Consider the following 16574-nt stretch of genomic DNA (forward strand, 5'->3'; position numbering starts at 1 on the left):
GTGACAGTGTGAAACGCATTGTGTGTGTGTGTGTGTGTGTGTGTGTGTGTGTGTGTGTGTGTGTGTGTGTGTGTGTGTGTGTGTGTGTGTGTGTGTGTGTGTGAGAGGTTTTTCTGTGCGTTCCACTCCTGTATTCCTCTGGGTTATGTTCTGCACACTGATTCCCGCAGGAGAGAAGTGTCACCCTGCGCACACATGCACACTCACACACACACATACACACTCACATACGCGTACATGCACACACACAGATGGCATACACACAAACACAGATGGCACACACACAGACACACAGACAGAGCGCAGACAGGGGACATGCAGAGTCCCACACAGAATAACAAAAGGACTCCTCCTCTCATCCTTCTCTCCTCTCATATTTCTCTCCTCCTCACCTCTCATCCTCCTCTCCTCTCCTCCTTCTCCTTCTCCTCTCCTCTCATCCTTCTCTCCTATCCTCTCATCCTCCTCTCCTCCTTCTCCTCTCCTCATCCTTCTCTCCTCTCATCCTCCTCTCCTCTCATCCTTCTCTCCTCCTCTCCTCTCCTCTCTTCCTCCTCTCCTCTCCTCTCATCTCACACTCCTCTCATCCTCTCCTCTCATCCTCCTCTTCTCCCATCCTCCTCTCCTCTTCTCTCCTCCTATCCACAACCACAAAAACTCATCAGGCAACCTCCTATTAGCTGTCTGCTGGACTCAATCACTCTAGCCGGTTTTATAGATCTGTTTCCCTTCTTGTCTCAGGGCATCTGAGGAGAGGTGTGTGTAGGTGTGTGTGTGTGTCTGTGCATGTGTGTATATGTGTGTGTGAGAGAGTGTGTTTGAGTGCATGCATGCATGCATGCCTGTGTGTGTGTGTGTGTGTGTGTGTGTGTGTGTGTGTGTGTGTGTGTGTGTGTGTGTATGTGTGAAAGAAAGAGCCTAATACTGTGATTTGTGCTTATCTAGTGTGTTAGCCAGAATGAGGAACAACTCCATATGTACATGCAATGACAGGGACCTTGTTGTGTATGGTGGCCCATGCATTGTCCGAACTCTCTGAGATATTTTTCGCGACTCAATACATAGGTGTTCTATGGTTGTGAACACCGTCTGAGGGAATTTCAACTGTGTTTCTTTCTCAATAAAGGAAGAGCATTTAAAGAACTACATTTCGTTAGGAACTGAATAAAAATAAAATGTTGTAGAACGTAGGAAAATCCTTCCTTTTAGTCCTTTGGATGTGGATCAATTAGCTGTCAATTCGTTAGAGATCTATTTGTAGGGGATTAAAGAAAACAATATCCTTGACATAAAGGGACTCAACCAATCAATATGTTTGTTGAGTGGTCAATACTTCAATTATGAGAGAGCTCAGCTCAGCAAGTTGACGCCTGGGGGAAAATAGCATATAGCAGGCTTTGAGCTATTACACATCAACACCCCTATGGAAGACATAGAACGAGTTATCTGATAATGACCACAATGGTATAGAGGCAATCGCCATTGCACTGTTTTAGCCTGCTGAGCTAAAGCCTCCTAAGACCATGTCTTCATGTTTCAGGCAAGGTTATTCACCAGTAGAGCAGCGTGGTTCACCGAACCATTTCCATTATGTTGGCACACAGTTCAAGGAAGTGGATGTGTTATAATAAGCACAATGTCAAACACACATCATGCAGAAACACACAAACATGCTTGCACCTATATCTGGGTTCATTTCACTGTGTAAACGTAGGACCATGGAAAGGCTACATTGAAAATATAGAGAAACTTACCCAACACACGTCGAAAAAGATTGCAATAAAATAAGTGCATATTCTGAACCAACTTAGGTGACAGTTGTTGCCTTCCTCTCAGCTGATCATAATGCCAGTAACATTTGGAATAAGTGCATTAACCACAAAACTCTTGGGGTCAAACCAAAGAACACGTAACAGCTGGCACCCCAGAGTTCTGGGGTTAGTTAACACTTTTCTACATAGGATTACGTAGCAATGCTTCAGTCAGGGGAATTCTACTACCCAGCGGTCAGCATTTGTAATGGGACTTCCCAATAACATCATATTCTGTGTGTGAACTGGTTTTCTGGATCCAGAAAACCAGATTACAACCATCTAAAGATGTATTTTTCTGGTTGTGAAAAGGGTGTCTCAAAAACATCATTTTTATGTCATTGCAACCAGTTTTGCCCACTAAGATACTACTACACTTATAATAGCTAAATAAACATACTGTATTCAATGCCTAACACTGAGCAAACCAATATATAACCAAAGGTCAGACAAGGCCTCACACTGATTGTTTCATATTTTCCTCAGTCTGGAGCCAGGGCATGTCCACAGTACTTTACATAAGATATCTTTACATGAGCTTAAGGGCATAAACACAGTCTGTCAGACTGTCCCACTTCACTGTAAAAGCTTTCCTTTAAGGCATAGAGTTTACATTTTAGAGGTAGAATAACTCCACATTCTGGTTCTAGTATCATGAGTTGCAGAGAAAAGCCACTGTCTGGTTTGTGAAAGCGAGGGGATGGCATGTTACCTGGCTATGACAAACAGCACACAACTGACACCCAAGTAAGCCAGCAGAATATACATCCAGATATCGGGTGAGAGGGGGTTGAGGAAGGAGAAGACGCCCGGGTTGGTTCCGTTGGGCTTGCGGTAGAGGATACTTATCCCCAGGGTCATGAAGGGCTTGGAAAAGTCGATGACCTTCTCCCTCACGTAGGTGATGGCCAACGGAGCCACTGCTAGGTCTGCTTTCTGCGAAGAGAGATGGGGAAGATAGCCTGGTCCCAGATCTGTTTGTGCCATCTTGACAACATGTTTGACGTGACCCTGGCTATAGGACAAGACATCAAACAGATCTGGGGTCAGGCTGGTTCACCACATTTGAACCAATTACATTAAAACAGAGATGCAGGGGGGGGGTTGTTGGAGTTCACCAATCAGGGGATTTGGTATCACATTAAAAGAGCTGAGATAGACAAGGGACTAGGTTGTTTTATTTGAAATATAACTTACCTTGCTAAATAAAGGTAATGTAATGTAGTTGGTGGGAACTGGGAAGTCAAAGAACTGAAAAGCCTCCCTATTATAATTTGTGCACCACCCAAAACAGACCCCATTATACTGTAGATATAACCTCTGAACCCATCTGAAGACCATTTATTTATTTTTATTTAACTTTTAATTAAACAGGAAGTCACACTGAGATTAAACATCTATTTTACAAGAGAGCCCTGTATACATTACAATAAAAACAGAATAATGAAACTAGAGGTCGACCGATTAATCGGCACGGGCGATTTCAAGTTTTCATAACAATCGGTAATCTGCATTTTTGGATGCCGATTATGGCCAATAACATTGCACTCCACGAGGAGACTGTGTGGCAGGGAGATCACCTGTTACACAGGTGCAGCAAGGAGCCAAGGTAAGTTGCTAGCTAGCATTAAACTAAAAACAATCAATCTTAACATAATCACTAGGTGAACACATGGTTGATGATATTACTGGTTTAACTAGCTTGTCTTGCGTTGCAAATAATCAATGCGAATCAAAGCCTACTTCGCCAAACGGGTGATGATTTAACAAGCGCATTCGTGAAATGTCGTTGCACCAATGTACCTAACCATAAACATCAAAGCCTTTCTTAAAATCAATACACAAGTATATTTTTTTCAACCTGCATATTTAGTTCAAATAAATTCATGCTAGCAGGCAATATTAACTAAGGAAATTGTGTCATTTTTCTTGCGTTCTGTGCAAGCAGAGTAAGGGTATATACAGCAGTTTGGGCCGCCTGGCTCGTTGCGAACTGTGTGAAGACCATTTCTTCCTAACAAAGACCGTAATTAATTTGCCTGAATTTTACATAATTATGACATAACATTGACGGTTGTGCAATGTAACAGCAATATTTTGACTTATGGATGGTTCTGTATTTCACTGAAAGGATAAACGTTTGTTTTGAAATGATAGTTTATGGATTTGACCATATTAATGACCTAAGGCTCGTATTTCTGTGTGTTTATTATATTATAATTAAGTCTATGATTTGATATTTGATAGAGCAGTCTGACTGAGTGGTGGTAGGCCGCAGCAGGCTCGTATGCAGACATTCAAGCAGCACATTCCTGCATTTGCCAGCAGCTCGCCACAATGCTTGAAGCACAGCGCTGTTTATGACTTCAAGCCTATCAACTCCCCAGATTAGGCTGGTAATACTATAGTGCCTATAAGAACATCCAATAGTCAAAGGTATATGAAATCCAAATATTATAGAGAGAAATAGTACTATAATTCCTATAATAACTACAACATAAAACTTCTTACCTGGGAATATTGAAGACTCATGTTAAAAGGAACCACCAGCTTTCATATGTTCTCATGTTCTGAGCAAGGAACTTAAACATGAGCTTTTTTACATGGCACAAACTGCACTTTTACTTCTCCAACTGTTTTTACATTATTTAAACCAAATTGAACATGTTTCATTATTTATTTGAGACTAAATAGATTTTTATTTCTGTATAATGTTAAGTTAAAATAAAAGTGTCCATTCAGTATTGTTGTCATTATTACAAGTATATATATAAAAACCGTCCGATTAACCGGTATCAGCTTTTTTTGGTCCTCCAAGAATCGTCATCGGTATCAGCGTTGAAAGATCATAATCGGTCGACCTCTAAATAAAACATACACATATATGTGTTTTAAAACAATATAATTCAGAACACAATCAACCAAAATAAACATATTTAATAAATGCAATCACATTCAACTACATAAAAGTCGTCAATCAGTTATTAAACTGCCTGAGTGACACCAGCACATCTAACTGCAGTGAACTCGGCAGATTGTTCCACAAATTAGGGGCAAAAAAACGAAATGCAGATTTTCCCAAATCTGTGGAGACTGCAGGGATCTCTAGTGTTATCCATTCCTGAGAACGGATTTAGATAATTTATGACTCTTAACTTAATTAATGACGTTACAAATGGAGGGAGATTCTGTCAGATTGCTTTGTAAATAAATGAAAGAGAACGCAGCTCTCTTCTTGCAGACAGAGAGGTCCATCCCACATTTCATACAGACTACAATGATGAGTCCTAACATTGTCCGCTGTGATAAAATGTACTGTGGAATGGTAGACTGTGTCCTAGGGTTTCAAAACAGCATGTAAACAATATCACCAAAATCCAATACAGGGAGAAACGTCATTTGAACAATCTTTCTCCTATTTTCAATACTGAGGCATGATTTATTTCAATATATAAAAACAATCTTGGATCTTAGCATCTTAGTCAGATTTTATTTGTGTTATGAAGGACAACTTGTCATCAATCCAACCCAGGTACTTATATTGAGAAACAAGCTCAATTTCGGCTCCATTTGTAGCACAAATATGCAGGTCCTCAGGGTCAACCATGAAGCTACATTATAGACATAACCTTTGAACCTATCTGAAGACCACGAAACTCCATTATAGACATAACCTTTGAACCTATCTGAAGACCACGAAACTCCATTATAGACATAACTTCTGAACCTATCTGAAGACCACGAAACTCCATTATAGATATAACCTCTGAACCGATCTGAAGACCACGAAACTCCATTACAGACATAATTTCTGAACCTATCTGAAGACCATTAAACTCCATTATAGACATAACCTCTGAACCTATCTGAAGACCATTAAACTCCATTATAGACATAACCTCTGAACCTATCTGAAGCCCATGAAGCTCCATTGTATCCATGATCCAACCAACCGACCGTAACCTCGTCAACACGGCAACCCACCAATAACCACTATGGTAACCATGACAATAGTCCACTTCTCCTCCCCCTACTCACATGGTCCATGAGCTCCCTGACCATGCCGTTCCACTGGCTCGTGCTCTCCTCCAGCGCCCCGTACTTCCCGTCCTCCACCAGGCGCACCTATTAATGAGAATAAGAATGACTACAGCAACAACTATTAATATTAATATTAACAATATATGTAATTTACTAGAAACTTGTAGTAGTACACGCATTCATTTTCATACCATCGTGATTGATCCCAGAACCCTGGTGTTACAAGCACCATGCTACGCCAACTGAGACACATGGGAAGCCACTCACCTCATAGCGGAAGCCCAGGATCGCTGAGAGCTCGCGGAGAAGGTCGATGCAGTAGCCTTCGAAGCGGTCGTTGCCGTACAGCGGCTTGTCTGACTTCTTGAACATCACGTAGGGCTCCACCTGTTAAGGAAAAATGGGGGAGGGGGGAGGAGATGGAAGAAGAAGAAGAAAGGAGAAAGAGGCAGAGCAGGGGCAAAAGACAAAGGTAGTTTGGTATTTGTTGGCATTTTATTAGGATCTCCAGTAGCTGTTGAGGAAGCAGCAGCTTCTCTTCCTGGGATCCACACAAAACATGAAACATGACATACAGTGGGAAGAAAACGTATGTGAACCCTTTAGAATGACCTGAATTTCTGCATAAATTTGTCGTAAAATGTTATCTGATCTTCATCTAAGTCACAACAATAGACAAACTTAAACTAATAACACACAAACAATTATACGTTTTCATGTCTTTACTGAACACACCATGTATTCATTCACAGTGCAGGTTGGAAAAAGTATGTGAACCCTTGGATTTAATAACAGGTTGACCCTCCTTTGGCAGCAATAACCTCAACCAAACGTTTTCTGTAATTGCGGATCAGACCTGCACAACTGTCAGGAAGAATTTTGGATAATTTCTCTTTACAAAATTGTTTCAGTTCCACAATGTTCTTGGGATGTCTGGTGTGAACTGCTCTTTAGAGGTCATGACACAGCATCTCAATCGGCTTGAGGTCAGGACTGACTGGGCCACTCCAGAAGGCGTATTTTCAAGCCATTCTGTTATTGATTTACTTCTGGGTTTTGGAATGTTGTTCTGTTGCATCACCTAACTTCTGTTAAGCATAAATTGGCAGACAGATAGCCTTACATTCTCCTGCAAAATGTCTTGATATACTTGGGAATTCATTTTTCTGTCAATGATAGCAAGCTGTCCAGGCCCTGAGACATCAAAGCAGCCCCAAACCATGATGCTCCCTCGACCGTAGTTTACAGTTGAGATGAGGTTTTGATGTTGGTGTGCTGTGCCTTTTTTTCTCCACACATAGTGTTGTGTGTTCCTTCTAAACAACACAACTTCAGTTTCATCTGTCCACAGAATATTTTGCCAGTAGCGCTGTGGAACATCCAGGTGCTCTTTTGCGAACTTCAGACGTGCAGCAATGTTTTTTTTGGACAGCAGTGGCTTCTTCCGTGATGTCCTCCCATATACGCCATTCTTGTTTAGTGTTTTACGTATTGTAGACTTGTCAACAGAGATTTTAGAATCTTCCAGAGATTTTTGTAAGTCTTTAGCTGACACTCTAGGATTCTTCTTAACCTCATTGAGCATTCTGTGCATTCAGCGCATCTATGGAAGACGGCCACTCCTAGGAAGAGTAGCAACAGTGCTGAAATTTCTCCATTTATAGACAATTTGTCTTACCATGGACTGACTTTTAGAGATAGTTTTGTAATCTTTTCCAGAATTTATGCAAGGCAACAATTCTTAATCTTAGGTCTTCTGAGATCTCTTTTGTTCGAGGCATGGTTCACATCAGGCAATGCTTCTTGTGAATAGCAAACTCACATGTTGTGATTAGTTTTTTATGGGGCATGGCAGCTCTAACCAACATCTCCAATCTTGTCTCATTGATTGGACTCCAGGTTAGCTGACTCCTGACTCCAATTAGCTTTTGTAGAAGTCATTAGCCTAATGTTTCACATACTTTTCCCAAGCTACACTGTGAATGTTTAAATTATGTATTCAATATAGACAAGAAACATCCAATAATTTGTGTGATATTAGTTAAAGCACACTGTGTTTGTCTACTTTTGTGACTCTTATGAAGGTCGGATCAAATTTTATGCAAAATTTATGCAGAAATCCAGGTAATTCCAAATGGTTCACATACTTTTTCTTGCCACTGTAATACTGAACATTAATAGACAAGAACAGCTCAAGGACAGAACTACATCAATTTAAAAAAGGCGCACGAGCCTACATATCAATACATACACACAAACTATCTAGGTCAAATAGGAGAGAGGCGTTGTGCCGTAAGGTGTTGCTTTATCTGTTTTTTGAAACCAGGTTTGTTGTTCATTTGAGCAATATGAGATGGAACTGTACGCTTTCTTGCATTTGTTCTGGATTTGGGGACTGTGAAAAGACCCCTGGTGGCATGTCTGGTGGGGTAAGTGTGTGTCTCAGAGCTGTGTGTAAGTTCACTATGCAAACAATTTGGGATTTTCAACACATTAATGTTTCTTAGAAAAATAAGAAGTGATGCAGTCAGTCTCTCTTCAACTCTTAGACATGCATAGTATTTATATTAGTCCTCTGATTACAATAAAGAGCGAGACGTGCCGCTCTGTTCTAGGTCAAATGCAACTTAACTAGGTCTGTCCTTGCAGCACTCGACCACACGACTGGGCAATAATCTAGATAAGACTAAACTAGAGCCTGCAGGACTTGCTTTTTGGAGTGTAGTGTCAAAAAAGCAGAGCATCTCTTTATTACTGACAGACCTCTCCCCATGACAGTTTTTTACCTAGAGAGCTGCCCTGCGGTACACCTCACTTTACATGTTTGACATTAGAGAAGCTTCTATTAAAGAAAACCCTCTGAGTTCTATTAGATAGATAGATATGAATCCACAATATGTCAGAAGTTGAAAAGGCATAACACATACGTTTTCTCAACGACAGGTTATGGTCAATAATATCAAAGGCTGCACTGAAATCTAACAGTACAGCTCCCACAATCGTGTTATTAGCAATTTCTTTCAACCAATCATCAGTAATTTGTGTCAATGCAGTACATGTTGAGTGCCCTTCTCTATAAGCATGCTGAAAGTCTGTTGTTAATTTGTTTACAGAGAAAAAGCATTATATTTGGTCAAACACCATTTTCCACAACAGTTTGTTAAGAGCTGGCAGCAAGCTGATTGGTCTGCTGTTAGAACCAGTATAGGCTGCTTTACCACTTTTGGGTAGCGGAATGACTTTGGCTTCCCTCCACGCCTGAGGACAAAGACTTTCCTCAAGGCTCAGATTAAAGATATGACAGATAGGAGTGGCTATAGAGTCAGCTACCATCCTCAGTAGCTTTCCATCTGAGTTGTCAATGCCAGGATGTTTGTCATTATTGATCGATAACAATTTTTCCGCCTCTCCCACACTAAACTTTACAAAATTCTAACTTGCAATGCTTTTCTTTCATTATTTGTTCTTTAATGTATGAGTACGATGGAATTCCCTGTCTTAGTTTTCCCACTTTGCCAATGAAGTAATCATTAAAATATTTGGCAACATCAAATAAGAGAGGGGGAGACAGGGGAGAGAGAGGTGGAGAAAGGGAAGAGAGGAAATATGGAGAAGAGAGAGCAGAGAAAGACGGCAACACAGAGTGTCAAAAAAGGAACGAGAAAGAGAATGATGAGAAAAGAGAGAAAAAAAAACATCATACTCCATCCATGTCTGGTCTAGTAGTGTATGTTAGACTATGAAGTCCTATCCTTGATAGTACCGAAGGGTTAAATCTGTGCTGTCAGTCGTTGTGACTTCAGTGACGGAGACAGAGACCTAGCCCTTCAGTGATGCTGCTGTGAGGCTACAGACATACAGAGACCTAGCCCTTCAGTGATGCTGCTGTGAGGCTACAGACAGACAGAGACCTAGCCTTCAGTGATGCTGCTGTGTGCCTGTATGGGGCTACAGAGAGACAGAGACCTAGCCTTCAGTGATGCTGCTGTGAGGCTACAGACATACAGAAACCTAGCCCTTTAGTGAGGCTGCTGTGTGCCTGTATAGGGCTACAGACATACAGAGACCTAGCCAGATGTGTGTTTACCAGTATGGTGGAGACACGGAGGGATTTGTTAGCCAGAGAGTCTGTGATGTTGGTTGTCTTGCTCTTGTGGTTGTCCGTCATGTTCAGGCCACTGGGAGGGTCCCACGTTCCTATCTGTGGGTGACACATTTCTCATGTGATAAAATGGTAATTAGTGAAGCACGATATGACATTTTTGGCCGATACCGATATCCAATATTTTCCTTGCCAAAAAAATCCCGATACCGATAACCGATACCGATAACCGATATTTAAAATGTTAGCGGTCTTCAAGCATTCTCGTACAGTTAAATAGTTAACACACACACATGGACACAGCGATCTAAGGCACAGCATCTCAGTGCAAGAGGCGTCACTACAGTCCCTGGTTCGAATCCAGGCTGTATCACATCTGGCCATGATTGGGAGTCCCATAGGGTGGCACACAATTGGCCCAGCATCGTCTGGGTTTAGCTGGGGTAGGCCGTCATTGTAAATAAGAATTTGTTCTTAACTGACTTGCTTAGTTAAATAAAGGTTACACACACACACACACACACACACACACACACACACACACACACACACACACACACACACACACACACACACACACACACCACACTTACCAAAAGGTTATTTTTTTTTGGCATTTACGCATTTCCCCATTACCAGTAAAACATAATCAAAACCTATTTATTTCACTTACTTGCTGTGCTGTTTCTTTGTTCATTTGTTCATTTGTTTCATTCTCAACCAGGGTTTATATGGAACCCCGTTTGGGTCTTTGCTATGGAACCCCGTTTGGGTCTTTGCTATGGAACCCCGTTTGGGTCTTTGCTATGGAACCCCGTTTGGGTCTTTGCTATGGAACCCCGTTTGGGTCTTTGCTATGGAACCCCGTTTGGGTCTTTGCTATGGAACCCCGTTTGGGTCTTTGCGTGTCAAAAAAGAAAACAATGACCAGTAGATAACACTATTTGACGTGTCAAATAAGCTTGTTGACCAATCAGAACCTGAATATGACCGCACATCACAATAATTTAACACGTTCATACATTTTTGACCTAGTTATTGCACATTGATTGCACTATCACTTGCATTTCATGTCACAACGATTCACCGTTACGTATGCTATGATGCTGGTAAAGTTGTCTTGCGCACCTACAGTGCTGGTCATAAAAAATGGATGCAAACAATGTTCTTCCCCAAAAACAGCAAAATGACATGATCTGTTTCAGTAGCTATAGCTAGCTAGCTAACTATATACCTAGGTGTCATCATCTAAAATAAGCCTAATTTATAAGACAGTTTTTATTTGATTAATGGTGGTCGGACCCATCTATGTGAAGCTAGCCACAATAAGGATTAGCCGCAATAGTGGACTTTTGAGGTTAGCCTTCAAAATAAAAGTATGGCATAACTCAACTATTTGAATTAATTTGCATCACTGCCAATGACATACTTTTATTTTGAAGGCAAACTGAAAATTCTACTATTGTGCTTATTCCTTATTGTGGCTAGCTTCACAACACAAAACCAAGTCCGGTTGAGCCTCACTAACCTGATGAAGCTAGCTGGCTGCTTATAACTTTAGCTTTGGGCAACAGGGTTAAGTAGCTGGCTAACTATTTATTTTCATGAACTGAAGGACAATTTCAATAGGCGAACAACAAGTGGCAACCTAGCTAATACTTACTCACAAGGATTCCTAAATCATTGCTAAGAATAATGAAAATGACTGCAGTTTCTACTGGTCATTTTTTTCAGGCTGGTTGTACTGGTGCCAGCTAGGTACCAAGCTAAAGCTAGCTACCCCAGAAATTGTGGTCGAACAAACAATGCTTTATTAGCAACGTGGTATTGCAAACTCATCGTTCGTGTCCGGTGTTTGCTTGTTTGCAGACTTTTTTGTACAGCTTTTGACAGTATCTTTTTTGACACGCAAAGACCCAAACGGCATTCCATAGTATGTATGTCATGAAGCTAATAGCAGTGACACTATTACTGTGTAGGGCAACATCTGAAAAATAGCGCACTTAGTAGTGTGTACCGGTGCTCGACCAGTCGGTGAAGGCCAACATCACCCACGACAGAGAACGGTTGATTGTCAAGGGCAATATATTCCATTATCTTGGCTTTAATGGATTTCGCCTTTTGAGTGGTCTCGTTGAAATGTTTTTATTCTTTCAAATGACTGCTCGACTTGTTGACTGTTGATCCACATAGCAGACATTGTGGGCTAGTTTAGGGATGCTGTGTTGCACATGTAGCACAACATTTTACATGGTGTCATTATGTCATGTACCTACGTTATGTAGATATGCATGGCAGCTTTGACATCGGTTTAGCCCATCGGCGTTAAACTAGACATCGGCGGAATCAGATGTTGGCATTTTTAGCTAATATCCTCCGATTCCGATATGTTCACCGATATATCATTCATCCCTAATGGTAATTTATGTACACAGCACTGTGCCATCCTAAGACAGAACACCCCTTTCCTTAAGAACAATATGGTCATTAGAAGAAAAATTATTCTCAATTATGTCATTATACTTGAACAATATGAACCAATCAGAAATACTGATGACGAAAAACCAGGAAATTGAGTAATGTAATTACTCATGAAACCAGGGCAAAAAGGTACATTGGTAAGCAAACAGTCAAAGTATTGGATACAGTGGTGAAAATACTCGTACCAAAATAGAGGACAGTAGAACAATATATACCATTTACATTTAGTTTATTTGACTATTTTTGGGCTGAAAAGTCAAAAACAAAGGAAACGTTTATTTAATGATATGTGCTGTGCTGTATTTTGTTGTGATAATTATGTTTTTAAATAAAATACATTACAAAAACTTCAGTCTGTGTGATTGACAGGAGTGATGATCAGAGGGGCAGAGTTTTTACCATACCATCATTAAGACAGGGGCAGAAGTATGGATAGATTTTCTCAGTGAAGGTGCAGCCAGTGAAAGAGTAGATATGACACCTGGCCTCCACATCGTAAAAGGATACCTGACCCTCCTCACAATCCCCAAACACCCCCACCTTCTGAGGCTTCTCTCTAAGGAGGAAGTTGACAGCTGGGTCATCATTAGCTGCATAAAAATGTGTGTTCCTCAGCCATATGGTCCTGTAGCCATTCTCAGAACCCAGGAAAATGTAATTCTTCCTGTTGATAGACTCTTTGGCCACTCCTAAATCCCATTTAGTCTTCTCCTTGACTTGCACCTCATAGTATAATCTCCCAGAGAAGCCATCTTTTCTGCTTCTCCTCAACTACCTCAATGAGCTCAACATGGCTTCTCTCAATGGAGCTCACCAGAGCAGTGAAGACCTGCATGCTGTCTGCTATCTCTCTCTCTGCTTCTCTCTTGCTGATCTCTACTGAGTGTTTCATTTCCTGAACCTTCTGCAGTTGCAGTCGCACTTCTGCCTCTGTCTGCCCCAGCTGAGCCTTCTTTTTTTCCATACTCTTCTTCTAGAGGGACAGTGTAGTTAGTCTTGTGGTCTGTTTTCTTGCACTGGACACAAACACACATCTGATCAGTCCTACAGAACAGGTCCAGAGGTTTGTCAGGTTCCTTACACACCCTGTCTTCCAGGTTCTTTACTGGGTCAATCAGCTCATGTCTCTTCAGGGCTGGGGCGATCTGATGAGGCTGCAGGTGAGTCTCACAGTAAGAATAGGCATGACTTCAGAGCCTTCAGCTTTGTCCCAGTGCACACGTCACAGGCCACTCTCCCAAGCTTGGCAAAGTTTTGGTCTGGGCTGCGGCTAGCTCTCAGTTGAACTGACTTCCGGAACTGAGTAGCCATCTCAGAAATGAAAGCAGTGATGCAAATCTCAGGTCTCCTGTCAAATTTCTTCCTACAGATTGGACACTGGCACAGGTCATCACTGTCCCAGTACCTTCTGATGCAGGCCATGCAGAAGTTATGGTCACTGGCTCAGAGAACACAACCAGACAGATAAAGCACAGGAAGTTCTCTTCGGACAGGAGATTGTTGCATATCGCCATATCTAGACAGAGACCAAAAGTGAAACCATTGAGCAATTCCTTGAATCTCTCAGCTCTCGTAGTTGATAACTCATTAAGTGTATTTGAGTGTAAATTAAAAACTAGTTGTAAAAATTTCATTATGATACAAGTTAATCTTGATAAATGGTTTCACCATAGAGATTGGAAATCGTCCTAAATGAGTCGTAAAACAGGTAAAGACATGAACACGGTAGTTAGTCAGTCGTCTCCTCTCACCTGCGTGTGTCTGTTCTTTCTGTTTGTGAAAGAGGTCTGGAGAAAGTTAGTTCAGAGAGATTAGTAGGTCTAAAGAGTCTGAGAAACCTTCTCTGTGAAACCTTCTCTGAGAAACCTTCTCTGAGAAACCTTCTTTAGTTTCACTTCAGCAGAATGACTTTAAAATGTTCCTCCTCGTCCGATACTGCTATTGGCTACAGCCCTGAATCATAGAGCTTTTCCCAAATGTACCACAAGTTTGGTTAGAGTTTTGGTTTCTTTTGTTTTCAAAGATATCTTGGTATGTTTAAAACACAACTTAACCTTATGGAAAAGTAAGTTACAGGTATTTGGAAAGAAGAAAGGAAAATCCAAGAAATGTTGAAAACACACACACCTTTTCCAGTCCGTCCTCCTTAAGACTGATCACGTCCAGGTCGAAGTCTGTCCTCAGTCCGTTGGTTCTGTTGAAGAGGATTCGTCCAGTCAAGCCATCCCAATGGGCCTATAGAGAGACACACACACACACACACACACACACACACACACACACACACACACACACACACACACACACACACACACACACACACACAGACACAGACACAGACACACAGACACACACGCACGCAAACACACACCACCCAATTCAACTAAAAAACTAATCCAAAGTGTCCAAATTGTATCCCTCAATTACCCATAATCCTACATGCTCTTTCATTGTATTTCAATCCAAAACCATAGCCCCACAATGTTTCCATTTCAATTAGCTAGCCGTTCCGTCTGGCTCTCTCCACACTGTCTGCATTTCACAACAACAGACAACAGAGAGGAGGCTTGTTTGACAGGTATAAGAGGTCATTACGCTGTGAAGTTGGTTAGTGGTGCTTGAAGTTTCACTTCAAAGTGATTGGAGGATCAGAGAGACAGCGTGGGGAGAGATGAGAGATGGAGCGGAGAGGAGGGAGGGAGGAGGGGAGGAGAGAGGGAGGAAGGGAAGAAAGTACAATGGTTCATTCTGTAAATGACCTACAATAACACCGCACACACAATGAAAGCGCTCTCGTCTGCAAAGCGAATGGCTGACCTTAGTGACCTTAGTGACTGGTGTTCGAGAGATGTAACAGGGCTTTGATATAGACACACGCCGAGATATGGTTATGCAGACAGGTAGAGATGTCTTCCTTATCCCTGTCTCTATTATGCGTGATAGGACCACACACACACACACACACACACACACACACACACACACACACACACACAGTGTCCTCTGTAATTATTGGGACAGTAAAAATGTTTTCTTCTGTTGGCTCTGTACTTTGGATTTGGAATCAAACAATGACTATGAGGTTTAAGTGCAGATTCCAAAATGACACAATACATTATTTAAACACTATTTTTTTCTACTACTTTAACACACACAAGTGAATTTGTCCCAATACCTTTGATTCTCTAAAATGTGGGGACATATATTTTTTTATTTGTTTTGTTATACAAAGTTGTATTTATTACAAACAAACAAAACTATAATACAGACCTAAATGGGTTCACAAGCAATAGTCATCACCTCCCAGTCATAGAAACAACACGACAAATAGAATGTGTCCAGATTCTAGAATTGTTGTTTCTACCAGTGATCCTAGAAAGCATTTGTTCATGCGATGCTACTTCCAACATTGAATCTATCCACGGTTTCAAAGTAGGAGTGGCATAACCCTTCCAAATTCTAAGGATTACTCTAGCTGCTGTAACCATACCAACAGTGATCAGTGGTGGAAAAAGTAGACAATTCTCATAATTGAGTAAATGTAAAGATACCTTAATATAAAATGACTCAAGTAAAATGGAATGTCACCCAGTAAAATACTACTTGAGTAAAAGTCAAAAATGTTTTTTTTTTATATATTCTTAAGTATCAAAGTAAAAGTATAAATCATTTCAAATTCCTTATATTAATCAAACCAGGCGGCACAATTTTTACATTTTATTTTACAGATAGCCAGGGGCACACTCCAACACTCATACATAATTTACAAACGGAGCATTTGTGTTTAGTAAGTCCGCCAGATCAGAGGCAGTGGGGAGGACCAGGGATGTTCTTTTGATAAGTGTGTGAATTGGACCATTTTCCTGTCCTCTTAATTAACCTTACAGGATGGGTGTCCCTAAACCGGGACGGTTGTTGCTAACGTGCACGAATGTGACAAAAATGACGTTGTATACAACAGCCAACTTTCTGGGACATCAACATGTCTTATATGGGCAGAAAGCTTAAATTATTGTTAATCTAATTGAAGTGTCCAATTAACAGTAGCTATTACAGTGAAAAATACCATGCTATTGTTTGAGGAGAGTGCACAACAACAAAAAACGTTTATCATGGCAACTGGTTTGATACATTCTCCT

At 41.0% G+C, this 16574-nt stretch overlaps 1 protein-coding gene across 1 annotated transcript in view; it reads right to left on the bottom strand.

The window, feature by feature from the left end:
• The window catches only part of LOC110529367 (glutamate receptor ionotropic, kainate 2), a 165354-nt gene that overhangs the window by 40457 nt on the left and 108323 nt on the right, over positions 1–16574 (bottom strand). Inside the window, exons 9-13 of the mRNA XM_021611507.2 lie at positions 14563–14670; positions 9940–10053; positions 6120–6239; positions 5850–5936; positions 2524–2747 (exon numbers count right to left, since the gene is read on the bottom strand). Coding sequence (XP_021467182.1) covers positions 2524–2747; positions 5850–5936; positions 6120–6239; positions 9940–10053; positions 14563–14670 — 653 coding nt within the window. The remainder of the gene's footprint in view (positions 1–2523; positions 2748–5849; positions 5937–6119; positions 6240–9939; positions 10054–14562; positions 14671–16574) is intronic.

Source organism: Oncorhynchus mykiss, chromosome 8 (genome assembly GCF_013265735.2).
Source record: "Oncorhynchus mykiss isolate Arlee chromosome 8, USDA_OmykA_1.1, whole genome shotgun sequence".
Lineage (NCBI taxonomy): Eukaryota > Metazoa > Chordata > Actinopteri > Salmoniformes > Salmonidae > Oncorhynchus > Oncorhynchus mykiss.